General features: G+C 38.6%; 1 protein-coding gene across 7 annotated transcripts in view; it reads right to left on the reverse strand.

The window, feature by feature from the left end:
• PLCB1 (phospholipase C beta 1) overlaps positions 1 to 14,642 on the reverse strand; it is a 714,547-nt gene that overhangs the window by 160,848 nt on the left and 539,057 nt on the right. For all 7 annotated transcript variants that reach the window (XM_027621223.2, XM_027621225.2, XM_027621224.2 and 4 more), the window contains exon 11: positions 5,430 to 5,587. In XM_027621223.2, the coding sequence (XP_027477024.1) occupies positions 5,430 to 5,587 (158 nt within the window). The remainder of the gene's footprint in view (positions 1 to 5,429; positions 5,588 to 14,642) is intronic.

Here is a 14,642-nt window from a genome sequence, read left to right on the forward strand (position 1 = left end):
TTGGGCTCCGGGTTTCTTCCTAGAAGTGGATCCCAGGGGTTGTGTGTAGAGGGCTTCTATAGCGTCTACCATGGCAGCCTTACAACTGACTTAATTCAAACCCCTCCGCCCCATCCTGACTTCATAGCAATTCTTTGCATATGGAATACCACAACCATTACATCTACAGAAACAAAGCTAAAGTGTGGCTTTAAAAATTTCAATATCATATCAATAGCTAACATGTACAGAGCATTCACTGCATGCCAAACCTTGTTCCAAGTAATGTCTGTGTATTAAGTAGGATCTCTGAATGCTTACAACAACCCTACAAGTTAAACACTATTATCATTTCCATCGTGCTCCTATGAAAGAGGCTAGGTCTGGTAACGGAGTTTCTCCAAGCTCCTGCAGGCAGTCCATGGGAGAGCTGGTATCAAAACCCTAGCATCAGCTCCAGAAATGCATTCTTAACTTCTAGAGTCTCTTTTCTCTTTTCCTCCCATCCTCTCCCCCCTCCCACTGTCCATCTCTCCCCACCCCCACCATAACTTCAGTCACTGGCACAGGAAACCTTTTTGAATCTTCAAAGCCTAAGAAAGCACTTACTAGGTTTCATCTAGTAACTGTAGTCAGGAGCAACCTGAAAAATTCAGAAGATTTTCTAGAGAACTTTCATTTTTTAATGGCGTTGGAATGCTTTGCATGGTGTGCATGATCATCGAGGATGAGAAAACCTGTTATAAGCTTTAAGTTTGCTTCTTACATCTGAGCTATCATTAGTGGAGACTGTATCGAAAGTACCTTACTGCTCAATTGCTCCTTATTAAGCCAAAACTGTTTTTCAGGGACTCCTAACACTGGATTCAATAATCTATAATCCATATGGCTCAATTACTGACCTCCAGTGGGAAAAACTGCCCTTGAAATCCTTTAGCCCTGATAGACAACAGCAGGATGTATTTGGATATCCATTTTATGTGACCATTTATGTAGCTGTTAAATTGCATCCTAAATTATTATTTTTCTTAGAGCTTTATTTTCAGAAATGCTCGATTTAACCACACACTCAAATTTAATATATTTTCATCATTGATTTTATCATATTACCCACTTTTCCATCTTATACAATTGCCGGTAACAAAGGCGCTGCCTGAGGGGAGAAAAAAGAGCAATTTGGGGCGGAATGGGCTGGAGGTGGTGGTGTCCAGTGTGGGGAAGAAGGAGAATGAAAACCAAGTGGCGAATGACTATGTCATAACCATCAGAAAGGCTAGAGCAATGAGGCAAAGAAACAGAACAGCAGATATATGAGATAAATAATAAATAAATCCAGAGTGCAAAATAAAAAGTCCTCCATAAAGACACCAAATTACAGCATGTCCCCTTTCTCAGAACATAACCTTTTATTTTGGCCCATATAATAAATAGGCAGTAAATGCCAATAGGAGCTTTCACTTTTGGGGATGTGTTGCACAGAAGCTTTTCAGATTACATAGATTGAGAGCAGATAAACGGTGTGACATAAAAATGATGAACTTTTGTAATCAGTTTATTTTGCTGTTGCAGTATGTGCAGTGGCTAGAGAATACAGCCTAATTGCACCATGAAGGTCAGGTCCAAATATACGGGATAGTCCAAACTGGCAAACGTTCAGAGAATATTTTCACTGCCCACCAATATATCATACGTGGAAGCTGACACATGAAAATGGAGAAAGACAAAATTCATATATCTGATGGACAGAGGCAAGAAAGACTAAAATTAAAAGCTATGCTGTAATTTGTCTATTTCCTAGGGATGGGAAGAGTCATTTACACACACACACACACACACACACACACACACACATACACACACACATTTATTGAGCACCTACTATATGCCAGATTCTTTTCGAAGTGCTTGGGACAGATCAGGGAACAAAACAAAGATCTCTATCTTTGTGGTGCTTACATGCTAGTAGAAGAATAGAAGGAGAGAGACAATAAACAAGAAACATAATAATTAAGTAAATTAACAGAGTGGCAGGAGGTGATAAGGTGCCATTTGGTAAACAGAAAAAATAAAGTGGTGCTAGGGAGTGTATCAGGAGTGTGGGAGTGTGCCAGTGGGTGTGATGGCTTGTTATGGTACTAAATCGTGGTCCCAGCGGCCTTCTTGAGAAGGTGGCATTTGAGAAAGGCTTCAAAGAGTTAAGAGGTGAGCCATGCAGATACCTGGGGGAAGAACATTCCAGGCAGAGCCTCATAATCTGTGCAAAGACCATGAGGTGGGACCTGCCTAGCATGGTCAAGGAACAGCAGAGCTGGGGTGCCTGGGTGACTCAGTTGGTTAAGCATCTGCCTTCGGCTCAGGTCATGATCTCAGGGTTCTGGGATCAAGCCCCACATCAGGCTCCCTGCTCAGCAGGGAGTCTGCTTCTTCCTTTCCCTCTGCCCCTCCCCACAGTTCATGCTTTCTCTCTCTCTCTCTCTCAAATAAATAAATAAAATATTTAAAAAAATTTAAAAAGGAACAGCAGAGCCCAGTGGAGTTGTAGCCAAGTGAGTGAGGGGGAAAGGGGTAACAAGGGGTGGATTTCACAAGATTTTGTCCCCCATTTCTCTTCTTACCCTTTCTTCCAAATTCATATACACAGTGGTTTCTGGAAAAGCAGACTCTGTGCTGATAACCATGCAGAGCAAGCTGGGACTGTGGTGAGGCAAGGGAGGGGTCTAAGTGTAAAAAGAGACACTCATCCTTGGGTACCAACTCTGCATGTACATGACACCAAGAGCAAGTGCCTCCTTAAATTTTGCATGTGAGGTGCCGCACTAAGCTTCACCTCAGTCCTAGTCTTGATGCAGAGAATGCCTACTCTCTGTATTTGTCCACAAGACAGGTTGACATTTCTACTATCCACAGCCATCCTAGTCTACCACCACCACCACCCACCTACATCTTTGCAAGAATAATCCATCCTGCAAATGCGCATTAGCAAGAAGCATGGCTGGACAAACCAACCGTTGGGGAGATGAGTTTCCTGCTCCCTTTGGCCACCCCCCACCCTCCACTGGCAGGCAGAGAAAGGAAGCAGTATTCTGGGCTAGATTTAGTCTTCTAGCTTCTACATCTGTCCACAAATGTGTGGATGTGGTGAAGTTACGCTTCCCCAGCCCAGGAAGAGATGTCCAATCAGCCTATGACTCTGGGATCACAGATGTGACTAAAGAACCGACTGTATAGACAAGTGTCCAGGGAGAGTCACTCTAAGCTGAGTTGGTGGCTGAGATCAAGAAGGCAACGCTCCACATAAAATAAGTATGCCTTAGAATGCGCTTGGTGTTTATCTCTCCACCTACCCCTCCCTTGCCCCACCCCAGAACTCAAAGAACCTTGAGGATTATGAATTTTCAAGAATATATAATTGCGGGACGCCTGGGTGGCCCAGTCAGTTAAGCGGCTGCCTTTGGCTCAGGTCATGGTCTCCGGGTCCTGAGATTGAGCCCTGTGTGGTGCTTCCCGCCCAGTGGAGGGTCTGCTTCTCTCTCTTTCTCCCTCTGCCCTTCCCCACTACTTGTTCCCTCTCTCTCTCTCTCAAATAAATATATAAATAAAATCTTAAAAAAGAAAAGAATGTATAATTGCTCCCCATATGGACTCTGAGGGAACCATGAGCAGGGGATGGGAGGGCCCTCCTGGTACTGGGTCAATTCACAAGGCCTTCAGTCCCTTAGTGCAGTAATGCTCCATCAGGATGTGGTATCTCCTTTCCCAGGATTATCTCCACCCATCAACAGCCAGATGAGCCCAAACTGCACTCTCTCCACACCAGGGTCATCTGTGCCCTACCTTTTCTTAAAGAGCCCAGCGAGGTTAGGGGTTGGTATCTTAGAGAGCTGACAAAGGACAATGGCAGGAGCTGGGAGGGTAGGGGACTATGGAAATGAAACAAAAACCCATTGATTTTTCCATTAAAGAAAACCAAAAGAACTTGAGTGCTCCCTTTCAGGAATAGATATAAATGTAAGGGTTTGATCGGGATTAAGGTCACCTTTCATATTAAACTTTGTTGTAAAATTTAGTGAAGGGTGCTATATATCTCTAATTACTGTGTTGTAGCCTAAGTTTAAGAAATCATGAAAAGTCAAATTCCCTAGACACAACATAGTGAACATATTTTAAGGTGCTAATGATATCAATTCTGAACGCATTTTTATTACTGTCAAATATGGTACCTTTGATCAGGAAATCCATTTATCTCAACTGAAATCTGGCTGTCCCTTGACAATCTTGCTTCTCTTTTGATGCTCTCTCGAGTGATAGCTGTTTATTTTCTCACATCCCAGGTGCCTTGGGGCCAAAAACTGGGGAGGGTTTTTTTTTTTTCCCAATGCTATTTTTGAGTTCCTAGTTCTCATAAGGCCCTCCAACCAGATTTTACCACTTCCTCTCTTGTGCCATTTACTGAGCTCCCCCTCATTCAGCAAGGACTTTAGCAAGTGCCTCACTGTCTTCATCCAAAGCTTTGTCAACAATCTTGAGGACATTAATATATAATTCATCCAACATTCTGGCCTCTCAGCACTCTGACCACCCCATTTTCAATGGCCTTGCTCCTCCCTCTACCTTAGCTATCCACATACTTGGACTGTTTCCTTGGTTGCTTAGGGCAAGAGTTAGTGACCCAGAGCCAGTTCTGTCCTGAGACCCAGGTGACACAGGTAATGGGACTCATGCCTTGGGATTTGTGCTCTAGAGGTTGTCCTCTGGCCCTTCTTTTCTGGTTTACTTCCAGACAGGTGAGAAGCCTGAGTCAGTAAAAAACACATTGCCCCTATAGCCCATATATCCTCTTCCTAGATTTTTTCTGGGTCCCTAGAGCCCCAGATTTCCCCCACCCAAATGATTCCAAGCTCCTGGGGATGGCTCTTTTCAGGGGATGTGAACGTAACTTGGATATTTGGGCGTCTGTGTCCATATGCATGAATGTTAGGCCCTTTATGATGTAGGATGGAGCCTTGTGTAGAAAGAGAAAGGAGATGACCAAACATATCCTCATTCCTGGCTAATAAGAATGACTGAAGCTCCTTATCAATTACAGTTTTAATCTTACCTCCTAGATAGGATTTATTAAGATACCTAGTCACAGGATTATTTCTGCTTATTGATAGTACCCAATCTATAGCAAAACCTTACTTTCTTGAACCCTCCCCCAAATCACCTGATATAAGCCCAAATCCTGTAAGTCCTCTCTAAGGCACTTTTCCTGAAACACCACAGCTCCCTACGACATGATGTTAATTACCCACAAACACACTACTAAATTTTAGCCTCTGAAATTGCAAAGATGATTAATAGCTTATGGACTTAATTATAACCACTGGGACTTTCTACCTTAGGAGGCTTTACCTAAAAGGGTTCAGGTCTCCCTGGTTTCTTCTGTTAGCAATATTCATTCACTCTACCTTGAAGGATATTTCGGTTGTCATGGTGAACCCATGGGTGATGACTGGTTCCTCTTCAGCAGTCCGTCCCTTCCAGCAGTCCAACTCCACACAGCGACAACCAGACAGGAGCACTTGGCGATACATCTCGACAGAGGAGTTTCCAGCCAACTGGCCAGCTGTAAAACACCAACAAAATGATCCTTAGAATCCTACAAAGCGAGGAAGACATTGGTGGCTTCCTAAAAAATCTTTTCAACAATGGGAAAATAAAGAGTTCAGGAATTTGTGTAGTTGGTCTCAACCATCTGCCTCAACATACCAGAAGTTAGTGGCATAATCCCAAATCTAATTGTGGCTGCCTAGCAGTAGTTTTAGGGAAGAGAAAAGTAGAAGAAAAAGAGCATTGTAACAATAATAATAACTTATGTTTCCTAACTGCTTACCCTGTGCCAACTATAGTTCTTCTAACTTTACATGTATTACTACATTTAATCTTCGTAAAAACCTCTCTTGTGTAACTACCTTTATTTTTTAAATATTTATTTTCAGATAATGAAAATGGCAGAGAACAGCTCCATGTGCCCAAGTTTCCAAAGCTGGTAAGTGGAAGTTCCAGGATTATAACTCAAAACTCAGTCTTTTAGTCTGAGTCTTTAAGGCTATTCTGTTATAGATCAACCATACTGTCATGTTTGTCCAAGGCACAAATGCTTAGAAAAGTTAAACATTCTCTTTTCAAAAGTGGAATACATTTGTAGGAATAAATTTAAATGGAACAAAAAAAGTGATAAACATATTATCTAATAAATATAAGCAGGGTTAAAAAAAATTAAAGAAGACCTAAATAAATGGAAAGACAAACCATGTTCATGGAACAGAAGACAACATTGCTAAGATAGCACTGCTGCCCAAACTTATTTGCAAGTTCAATTCCTATTGAGCTCCTAGTTGGCTTTTTAACGGAAATTAACAAGCTGATTCTAAAATTCTTACAGAAATGTAAAGGACCCCAAATGGCCAAAACAACCTTGAAAAATGAGAACAAAGTTGGAAGACATACATTTCCCGATTTCAAAACTTAACTACAAAACTACAAGACAGTGTGTTACTGGCACAAGGACAGACATATAGATCAATGGAATAAAACTGAGAGTACAGAAATAAACCTTCACATTTATCATCAGTTGACTTACAACAAAGGTGCCAAGACAATTCATTGCAGAAAGCATCATATTTTCAACAAATGGTGCTAGGACAACTGGATAGCCACATGCAAAATAATGAAGTTCGATCCCCATCTCACATCATAAACAAAAAAAGTTAACTCAAAATGGATTAAGCTCCCAAATATAAGACATAAAACTATGAAACTCTTAGAAGAAAACATAGGGGTAAATCTTTGTGACCTGGATTAGGCAATGGTTTTGTAGATATGACACCAAAAACAAGCAACAGAGAAAAAAATATATAGAAATACTTCCTCAAAATTTAAAACCTTTGTGAACAGAACTGAAATCCTCTAGTAAAGTGGTAAGAATTGTAATAATCAAGGCACTTGTGAAGTCTGAGGGCAGGAATGGAAGCCAAACTATTCCTCTATTCCTATTTCATTTAAGTAGTTATTGGAAGGTACTCACTTCTTGATAAGTTATTTTTTAAAGATTAATAATAAATAACTTTCAAGACAGGCCCACCATCAACACACAAATGGAAGTTTTTGGTTTTTCACATTAAAGATTTTCTCTGATTTCTACTCTATTAAGTCTCCATCATTCTTTAAATAGTTTAAAAAATGACATACTGATGAAAACTGTCAAAATGACTTTGAAATAGACAAGGTCTGCCTGGTGGAGACATACAGGACAAAGAAAATGGGATTAAGCCTGTTGGCTTAATTTTATTTTTATATGCACGTCACAACACCCAAACATTGGCATTACAAAAGGATGACATTCTTGAGTTTTACAGAGCTCTAGTAAATGCATGAAAGGCTGATTAAGTAGGTTTTCATAATCACTTGTCTCTGCCGAAAAAATAGGGCATTTTAAACACACAAATGTGTTTGCAAAAGAAGAAATGCTGACAAAGTAATCTAGAAAGTTCCTGATGCTAGATAATCAATTTGCCATTTATAATTGCCTCAAAGTTTGTTGTAATAAAGGTTTCTCCTACAGTAGAAAAGGGGGAGGGGACAGTGAGAGTGAGGAGAAAAGGTAGTAATTTATGTGATTTTTAAGCTTAAGGGAGGGCTACTTTAACTAAAGGAAGTGAAGGATTCAAATAATATTTGGTTAACTCATTAAAAATCCTAGCTCCTGCAGAAAATTGTACGTTATTAAAGAGCAGAGCAGATTTTCTTGTGTACTATCTAGAAAATTGTTTAAGTGTATTACTGACTGCACTACCATCAAGATTTCTGGAGTCTATTTCATTAATTGGTGGTTGAGCATTTCTAACTTAAGTAGGGAAGATGCCATGGATTTATAAGCTACATAAAGTTTAATGGTAGAATGAAGTAGATAAATGCCTAATCCACCCTAGAGTTTTCAGTCTTAAAAGATTCAAAAAATTTCTTTGGATTTGCATGCAATTTTTTTTTAATCATTCAAAGAATAAGAGGAATTTGATGTCCTTTTTGAATGTTGATCAGTTAATGTTTTTAAAGACACGGTAAGGCATGGGGTTGGGTTTATGAGATGCAAAGCAATTTGAAGAAAAAAAACACTAAAAAATGGAAGATGAGAGAGAGAGAGAATGTGTGTCTATGTTGTGTTTATTGTCCAACACCTAAGCCCAAAAGAATCTTTCCAGAATCAATGGTTGTTCAATTTTAAAATGAATACTCTTTATTAGAAATGGAAGTCTCCCAAAGAAAGAATATTTTAAGAAAACTCAAATTTACCCAAAATTGTCCTATTCCTTGGCATGTATGTTAGGTTTCCTGTGTGTTTTCCTTCATTTATGGAGATTTTTTTCCCCCAAATAGGTATTAATATTCTCCATTATTTCCTCCTTTTCTGCATAAATCCTCAAACTTAGTTTATTTTTCTTCCCTAACATTCCTAACTCCTCATTATTATATCCCACCCACCCATTATATTTCCATTTGATTACTTCCAATAAATATAGCTTTTGGGGCCAGGGAATTGCCTGGGGTTGGGATTAATTGATATGTTGTGAGTCCCTCAACCCTTGTTATTTCTGAAACTAGTATCTGACCTCACCTCTGCCTGGCTGTGAATATGCTCTGGAATACATTCCAAGTCCATGATTGAATTTAGGAGCCAAAGCTCCATCTCAGATTAATTCATAATACTGCCCCAAGTCATAGCTCTGCAACTGCTCACTTGACTGCATTCATTTTGGTCAATTGGCTACATCCAATGTCTTTGTCTAAGATTACCCAAGGCATCCATGGATGGAAGAGACCAGAAAATTGAAAGTAACAACCCCTCTATTAACACAGGCTTCTGAGATATTGTCTATATTTACAGTTATCATTATGTATTGTCTTCTTTTCAACTTCCGTGCAAAAAGTTTCCAGAACGTGATGCATTTGTTAATTCAGTGGCCTTCTTCAATAAATAGTAGCTCCTTCAATAAATGGAGATTGGCACTATTTCTCCTTTGCTTTCAATGCTGTGTCAGCTATTCAGGTCACCTAATCCCACAGTTACAGTTGAGGAAACTGTCCAAAATATAAAGGATGTGTTATTCATCTTGACCATTTCTAGGGGCATGAGTTTGACCTGATGTCTCTTCCATAGTATCTGCCAACTACCCCAGGGAGACCATGAAGTTGTCTTCAACATGGATCCAATTGCCATAAGGTGGTTTAGGTGAGAAAGTGGGGAAGCAACTTTCAGCATATGCCTTACTGATTATAGAAGCCTCACCACTAGGGCCTGTGCACATTCCCAAGCATGTCCTCTGTGGGAGGCAAAATACTGGTTCCTGGGGATGCAAAAATGACATGAGACCTATTCCTTACCCTTACCCATCTAGGTAGGTAGGTGAGGACACATAAAGGAGATTCTCTCATGCGCCAGGGAGTTTAAACTCTCACCCAACCTTGCACTTCTGTTTTCCCTTTCTTTCTCTTCTTTCTCTTTCTCCTCACCAATAGAATTCTATTTAGATTCTATTTAATTCTATTTAATTAATTAAATAATTCTATTTAATTAAGGTTCTGATATGCTTCAGGATCCCCTCCTCCTCAGTCCTGGGGTAAATCTTAATTCTTCCTACTCATGCACAGGAGTTCTGTGGCCCACATTAGTGATTAATGTGGGCATTGCTGTGTGGTGTAGCTCTGGGCTATATCTAATAGAGCATAAAGGGAAGGCTACAGGATGGGGGGGCACCTCACTTGTACAAAGAGCCACAAAACAGGGACTAGCCCTGTGCCACATGTGGATCTTATTTCATAGGGAAGCAATGCTCAGGTTGCCCAAGCATCTTGCAGCCATAAGGGGAGCAAAGAGACAGAAAGAGTCTGGGTCTCTGATGACATCAGTGAATTTTGATTTAATCAAACTTCAACCACTCTGCTTCTGGACTTCTTGCTGTGATTGGTAATAAATTCCTTAACATTTAAGTCATTAAGTAACAATATCCTATTACTTACGGCCAAAAATATTCTGGCTGTCTCAATTTATCTTCATTTTACAAATGAAGAAACTAAGGCTTAGAAGAGTTAATTTACTTGAAGGAAGATTTGAATGTGGTCTATTTGCTAAATGTGATCTCTTTCTACTCTACCACTTAACTTTCATAGGTTTGTGTGTGTTTTAAACCAAAACTAAGTTATAAAAGGGTACATATGCCAAGGGTTAAAAGGGTAGGAGAGATGGGAAAACAGAGAGTGACACTCAGTCTGGGTGTACAAGGATACAGACAAGGGTAAAACTATGCCTTGAATTATTTCTAGAACTTTTCTGCAGTCCAGAGCATATATGTGAGAAGTGGAGTTGAATAATTATTTGATATATTCAATCAGATCATTTAATTCATCAGAGGATAACAAAAACCTCAAATCTATTTTTTTCCTAAGCTGAATGAGGATTTTAATTACTCAGAGATATACTACTTTGCTTTGTCCATGAATTTGGAGCCATTATCTCCCAAATGGATTGGAGTATGGGAAGATTTATGAAGAGCTGAAAAAGTATAGGTTGAAATGAGTGCATACTGTTCTGTCCTGAGAGAATTTTGTTTTGAGTCATAAGGGTGGATTCCTCAAGGGAAAACAATAATTTAAAACATAATCACTACTTGATGTACTGCCAAGACTATCCAAAACCCTAGAAAAATGACCATCATAATTAAAAATCAACTCATTCTGTGCATACATTTCTCTCAATGATCCTATTTATTTTTCCTTTTGGGCATCTTGATGGTCAACAAAGGGGCAATAATGAGTGAAGAAATAGACATAATAATAATAACACATTGCTAAATTGATTAGTTTTCATACTGTACATTTAATTTTTATAGTTCCTTTGAATGCTCGAAAGACAACATTCCAAATACCAAAATCCTCCTTATTTGAATCCAGACTAGCATTTCTCAGGTATACTAGTTCATAATGTGCTCCAGGAAAATAAGCAGGGTGGTGACAGTGGGGGAAGAGGGTTGATCATAACCTTAATGATTGTGAATCTATAAGCTTTTTTCCTATATTCAAAACATCCTGCAATAGATGCCAACCTTTGTTTGTACCTAGCATTTTAAAAACTCATTTGAGTAGGAAAACTCCTTTTTCCATCAAATACCCTTTATATGAAATAACATTTCTACAGAAAAAAGTTTCTACTTGTTCTGGAAATGCCTAGAAAATATAAAATCTCATTTCCTAGGTATTGATTTTAACACTTAATTGGATTCTACTGGGTTATAAATTGGTTATAACTTCATTTCATAATATCCTTAATTGGCTTTGGGAAGTTTGAATTTCTATATCACCAATGCTTATATTTTACTCGAAGGCCTCTGGGAGAATTCTACATTAGAGTTCTACATTAGGTTTATCTATAATTAAAGCAAGGATACTAATAATATCATATGAAGTAAAACCACATTTTACCAATAAGTCAAAAGAGAATTTCAGACAAAACATCCAGAGCCTGTATTAGAATTTACATGTACATTTTTTTTGTTAACTATATGGAATCTTCTTTTTAATCCCCTGTAGGAAAATTAAAAATTTTGACTGGTATTGGGATAAGGTGGTATTGTGAAAGTGTGGATTTATATAATCAAACCTCAGTAAAATAATATATGGCTCAGAAAAGTGAGCAAGTTAAAAAAAAATAAAAGCCCATAAAGATCAGAACATGGTTTACATAGACAACAGAGTTTGAAACGTAAATATTTGAAAATACTTGATTCTAATACTACGAGAAATTGAATAATTGGAGAGAGAATTGGTTTACTTGGTCAGAAATCAGAAATCAGGTGGTGGTGGTATGAAACCTTTGTACTGAAATTGGAGACAGCTATTTGAGCTCTTTCTTCATCAAAAAAGAGAGTAGACTCTTCTCTTTCCTAGTAGGTGAAAGCTCCAACTACTGATAACTATTAGCTATTAATATACTAACACCCCAAAACCAAGCCAACACAATGATGCCAAATCCTCAAACACATCTGTGCTTACCAAGTTATTCAGAGGAAGGGTGAATGAGTGACTCTGGAAGAATTTCATTGGACTAAAAGTTCTTAATGAAATGCAGTTAAAAACAACAAAAAGGAATTGCAGAGAAAAACTGAACAGTATTCTGTAGTTTTACTGTTCCTCCTGATACCGAATAATTTTCTTGGAGCTATTATTGTGTTATTAGTAAAGCAAATGAATTAATTATGTATAATTTCATAGGTATCAAGATTGATAAAGAAAGCACAGTTATAGAATCAGGAATTTAAATAAATTAGAAGATAGGAATGAAGACAGTTCTGTGAACTGGCACAGTTCAGACACAAATGTATCTTTTCTTGCTTTGTTCAATGAAACGGTCCAGAAACAATGTTCCATAGTATGGGGTTCAAATTGCTGTTACCCATACAATTTTTTTTCCACTGAGGGAAACCAGAGATCATTTGGGGGAAAAGTCTGATTCCATGGGGGTGCAGAAAAGAACAACGTGAGCCTGAAGATCTTTATGTGCCAGAAAGCAAGGACATTTTCAAAGAGCAATGGGTCATGTCAAGAGACTATAGAAGTCAGCCTAAAAAATGTTCCCATACACCAAAGCTGAGACAATTTGAGTATCAAAAAGAGAACAGTGGCTGTGGTTGGTGAACCTACATAAAATCTAAAAATCGTAAATACATAAAGAGAAGCAGAAAGACTATATTCTGAGAGAAAGTAAAATGAATAGACTGTGTATCCAATCAGTCTTATTATTCAATCATTTTGCTACCATTGCCTCACTTATTATATGACAAATAATATAGATACTAATGAATGTAAACACATCAGTTGGAAGGCATTTTTGGAGTTAAAAAGGACCATTGGTAAAATTACTGCATACCATGACTTCCAAGCAGATGAAACCATATACTATGTCCAAAATTTAGCTGAACATGTATTTATGTATTTTAAGAATCTTGTGGTCCTAAGTATATGATAAATGCAAGATGCCATCATCTGCCAGTCGTTACAGTTATATTGTTTAGGACATTATCAAGTGAAAGATCTTTTTTGTATGTTATGTTAATCACCATACATTACATCATTAGTTTTTGATGTAGTGTTCCATGATTCATTGTTTGCGTATAACACCCAGTGCTCCACGCAGAACGTGCCCTCTTTAATACCCATCACCAGGCTAACCCATCCCCCCACCCCCTCCCCTCTAGAACCCTCAGTTTGTTTTTCAGAGTCCATCGTCTCTCATGGTTCATCTCCCCCTCCGATTTCCCCCCCTTCATTCTTCCCCCCCCCGCTATCTTCTTCTTCTTCTTCTTTTTTTTTTTTTTAACCATATAATGTATTATTTGTTTCAGAGGTACAGATCTGTGATTCAACAGTCTTGGGCACAATTCACAGCGCCAAGTGAAAGATCTTAATTGAGGTTCTGTCGACCTCCTCAAACTTGGATGAGAAAAAAGATTATGTCTTTAATTTAAATCTCTATGTAAAATTTAATAATCTCTTCAGTTATAAATTCAGGTCACAAATCACAACAGTACAAGCAGAACTGTGACTCTGACATGAGGAGAAATCAGATATTTTCATATCATGTTCCATTGTTGCAAAGAGTCACATCATATTCTTTATGCTAGTATTTAAATTGTGCTCATAGAAATACGTATTATTTTATCACACATTTGTTTTTTAATATTTGATAAAAATATTTTGTTGGAAATTATCTCTTCTTTCATCCTATGTATTTTATTTTATGCATTTAACACTACTCTTAGAAGCGTTCATAGATTTCACCAGAATGCCAAATTGGTCAATGATACCAAATAAGATTAAGATTTCCCTGAGAAGATAAATTTTTTTTATTATTGTTTATTTATTTGACAGAGAGAGACAGAATACAAGCAGGGGGAGTGGGAGAGGGAGAAGCAGGCTTCCAGCCTAGCAGGGAGTCAGATGCGGGGCTTGATCCCAGGACCCTGGGATCATGACCTGAGCCGAAGGCAGCTGCTTAATGACTGAGCCACCCAGGTGCCCCGAGAAGATAAAAAATTAAAAATATTTTGACACTCCTACCAATGAGAGCGATGGTCTGTGTTTTCTCCCTTTGAATCTAGGTAGGTTTGTGACTGACAAATAAAGAAGTGACCATACAGAACTTTAGAGGTGAAGTACAACAAGGCAATTAAGCTTCCTCCTTGTTCTTTGGGACATTTGTTGTTGTAGCCATGACCTGCCAGGTAAGAAGTCTACCTACCCTAGGGCTGCCATGCTGTAAGGAAGCCCAAGCTACATGGTGAGGCCTCTTATAGGCAAAAAGATCAGGAGTCCTAACTGAGCTCAAGTTCCAGACATGTTGGAGGAGCATCCAGATGATTCCAGCACCCAGTGTGTCTGTATTACCCTCAGGCACTTATTTGGCAGCTGAAGCGCAAGACACCAGGAAAGAGAGACGAGCCATCTCCTCTTGTGCCCTATCTGAATTCTTGACATACAGAAAATGGATCAAAATAATATGGTGGGGGGTTTTATGCCACTGAATTTCGAGTGATTTGTTATGCAACAAGAAGTGACAAGAATAGAGTTTA

Source organism: Zalophus californianus, chromosome 8 (assembly GCF_009762305.2).
Source record: "Zalophus californianus isolate mZalCal1 chromosome 8, mZalCal1.pri.v2, whole genome shotgun sequence".
NCBI classification, from domain to species: Eukaryota; Metazoa; Chordata; class Mammalia; order Carnivora; family Otariidae; genus Zalophus; species Zalophus californianus.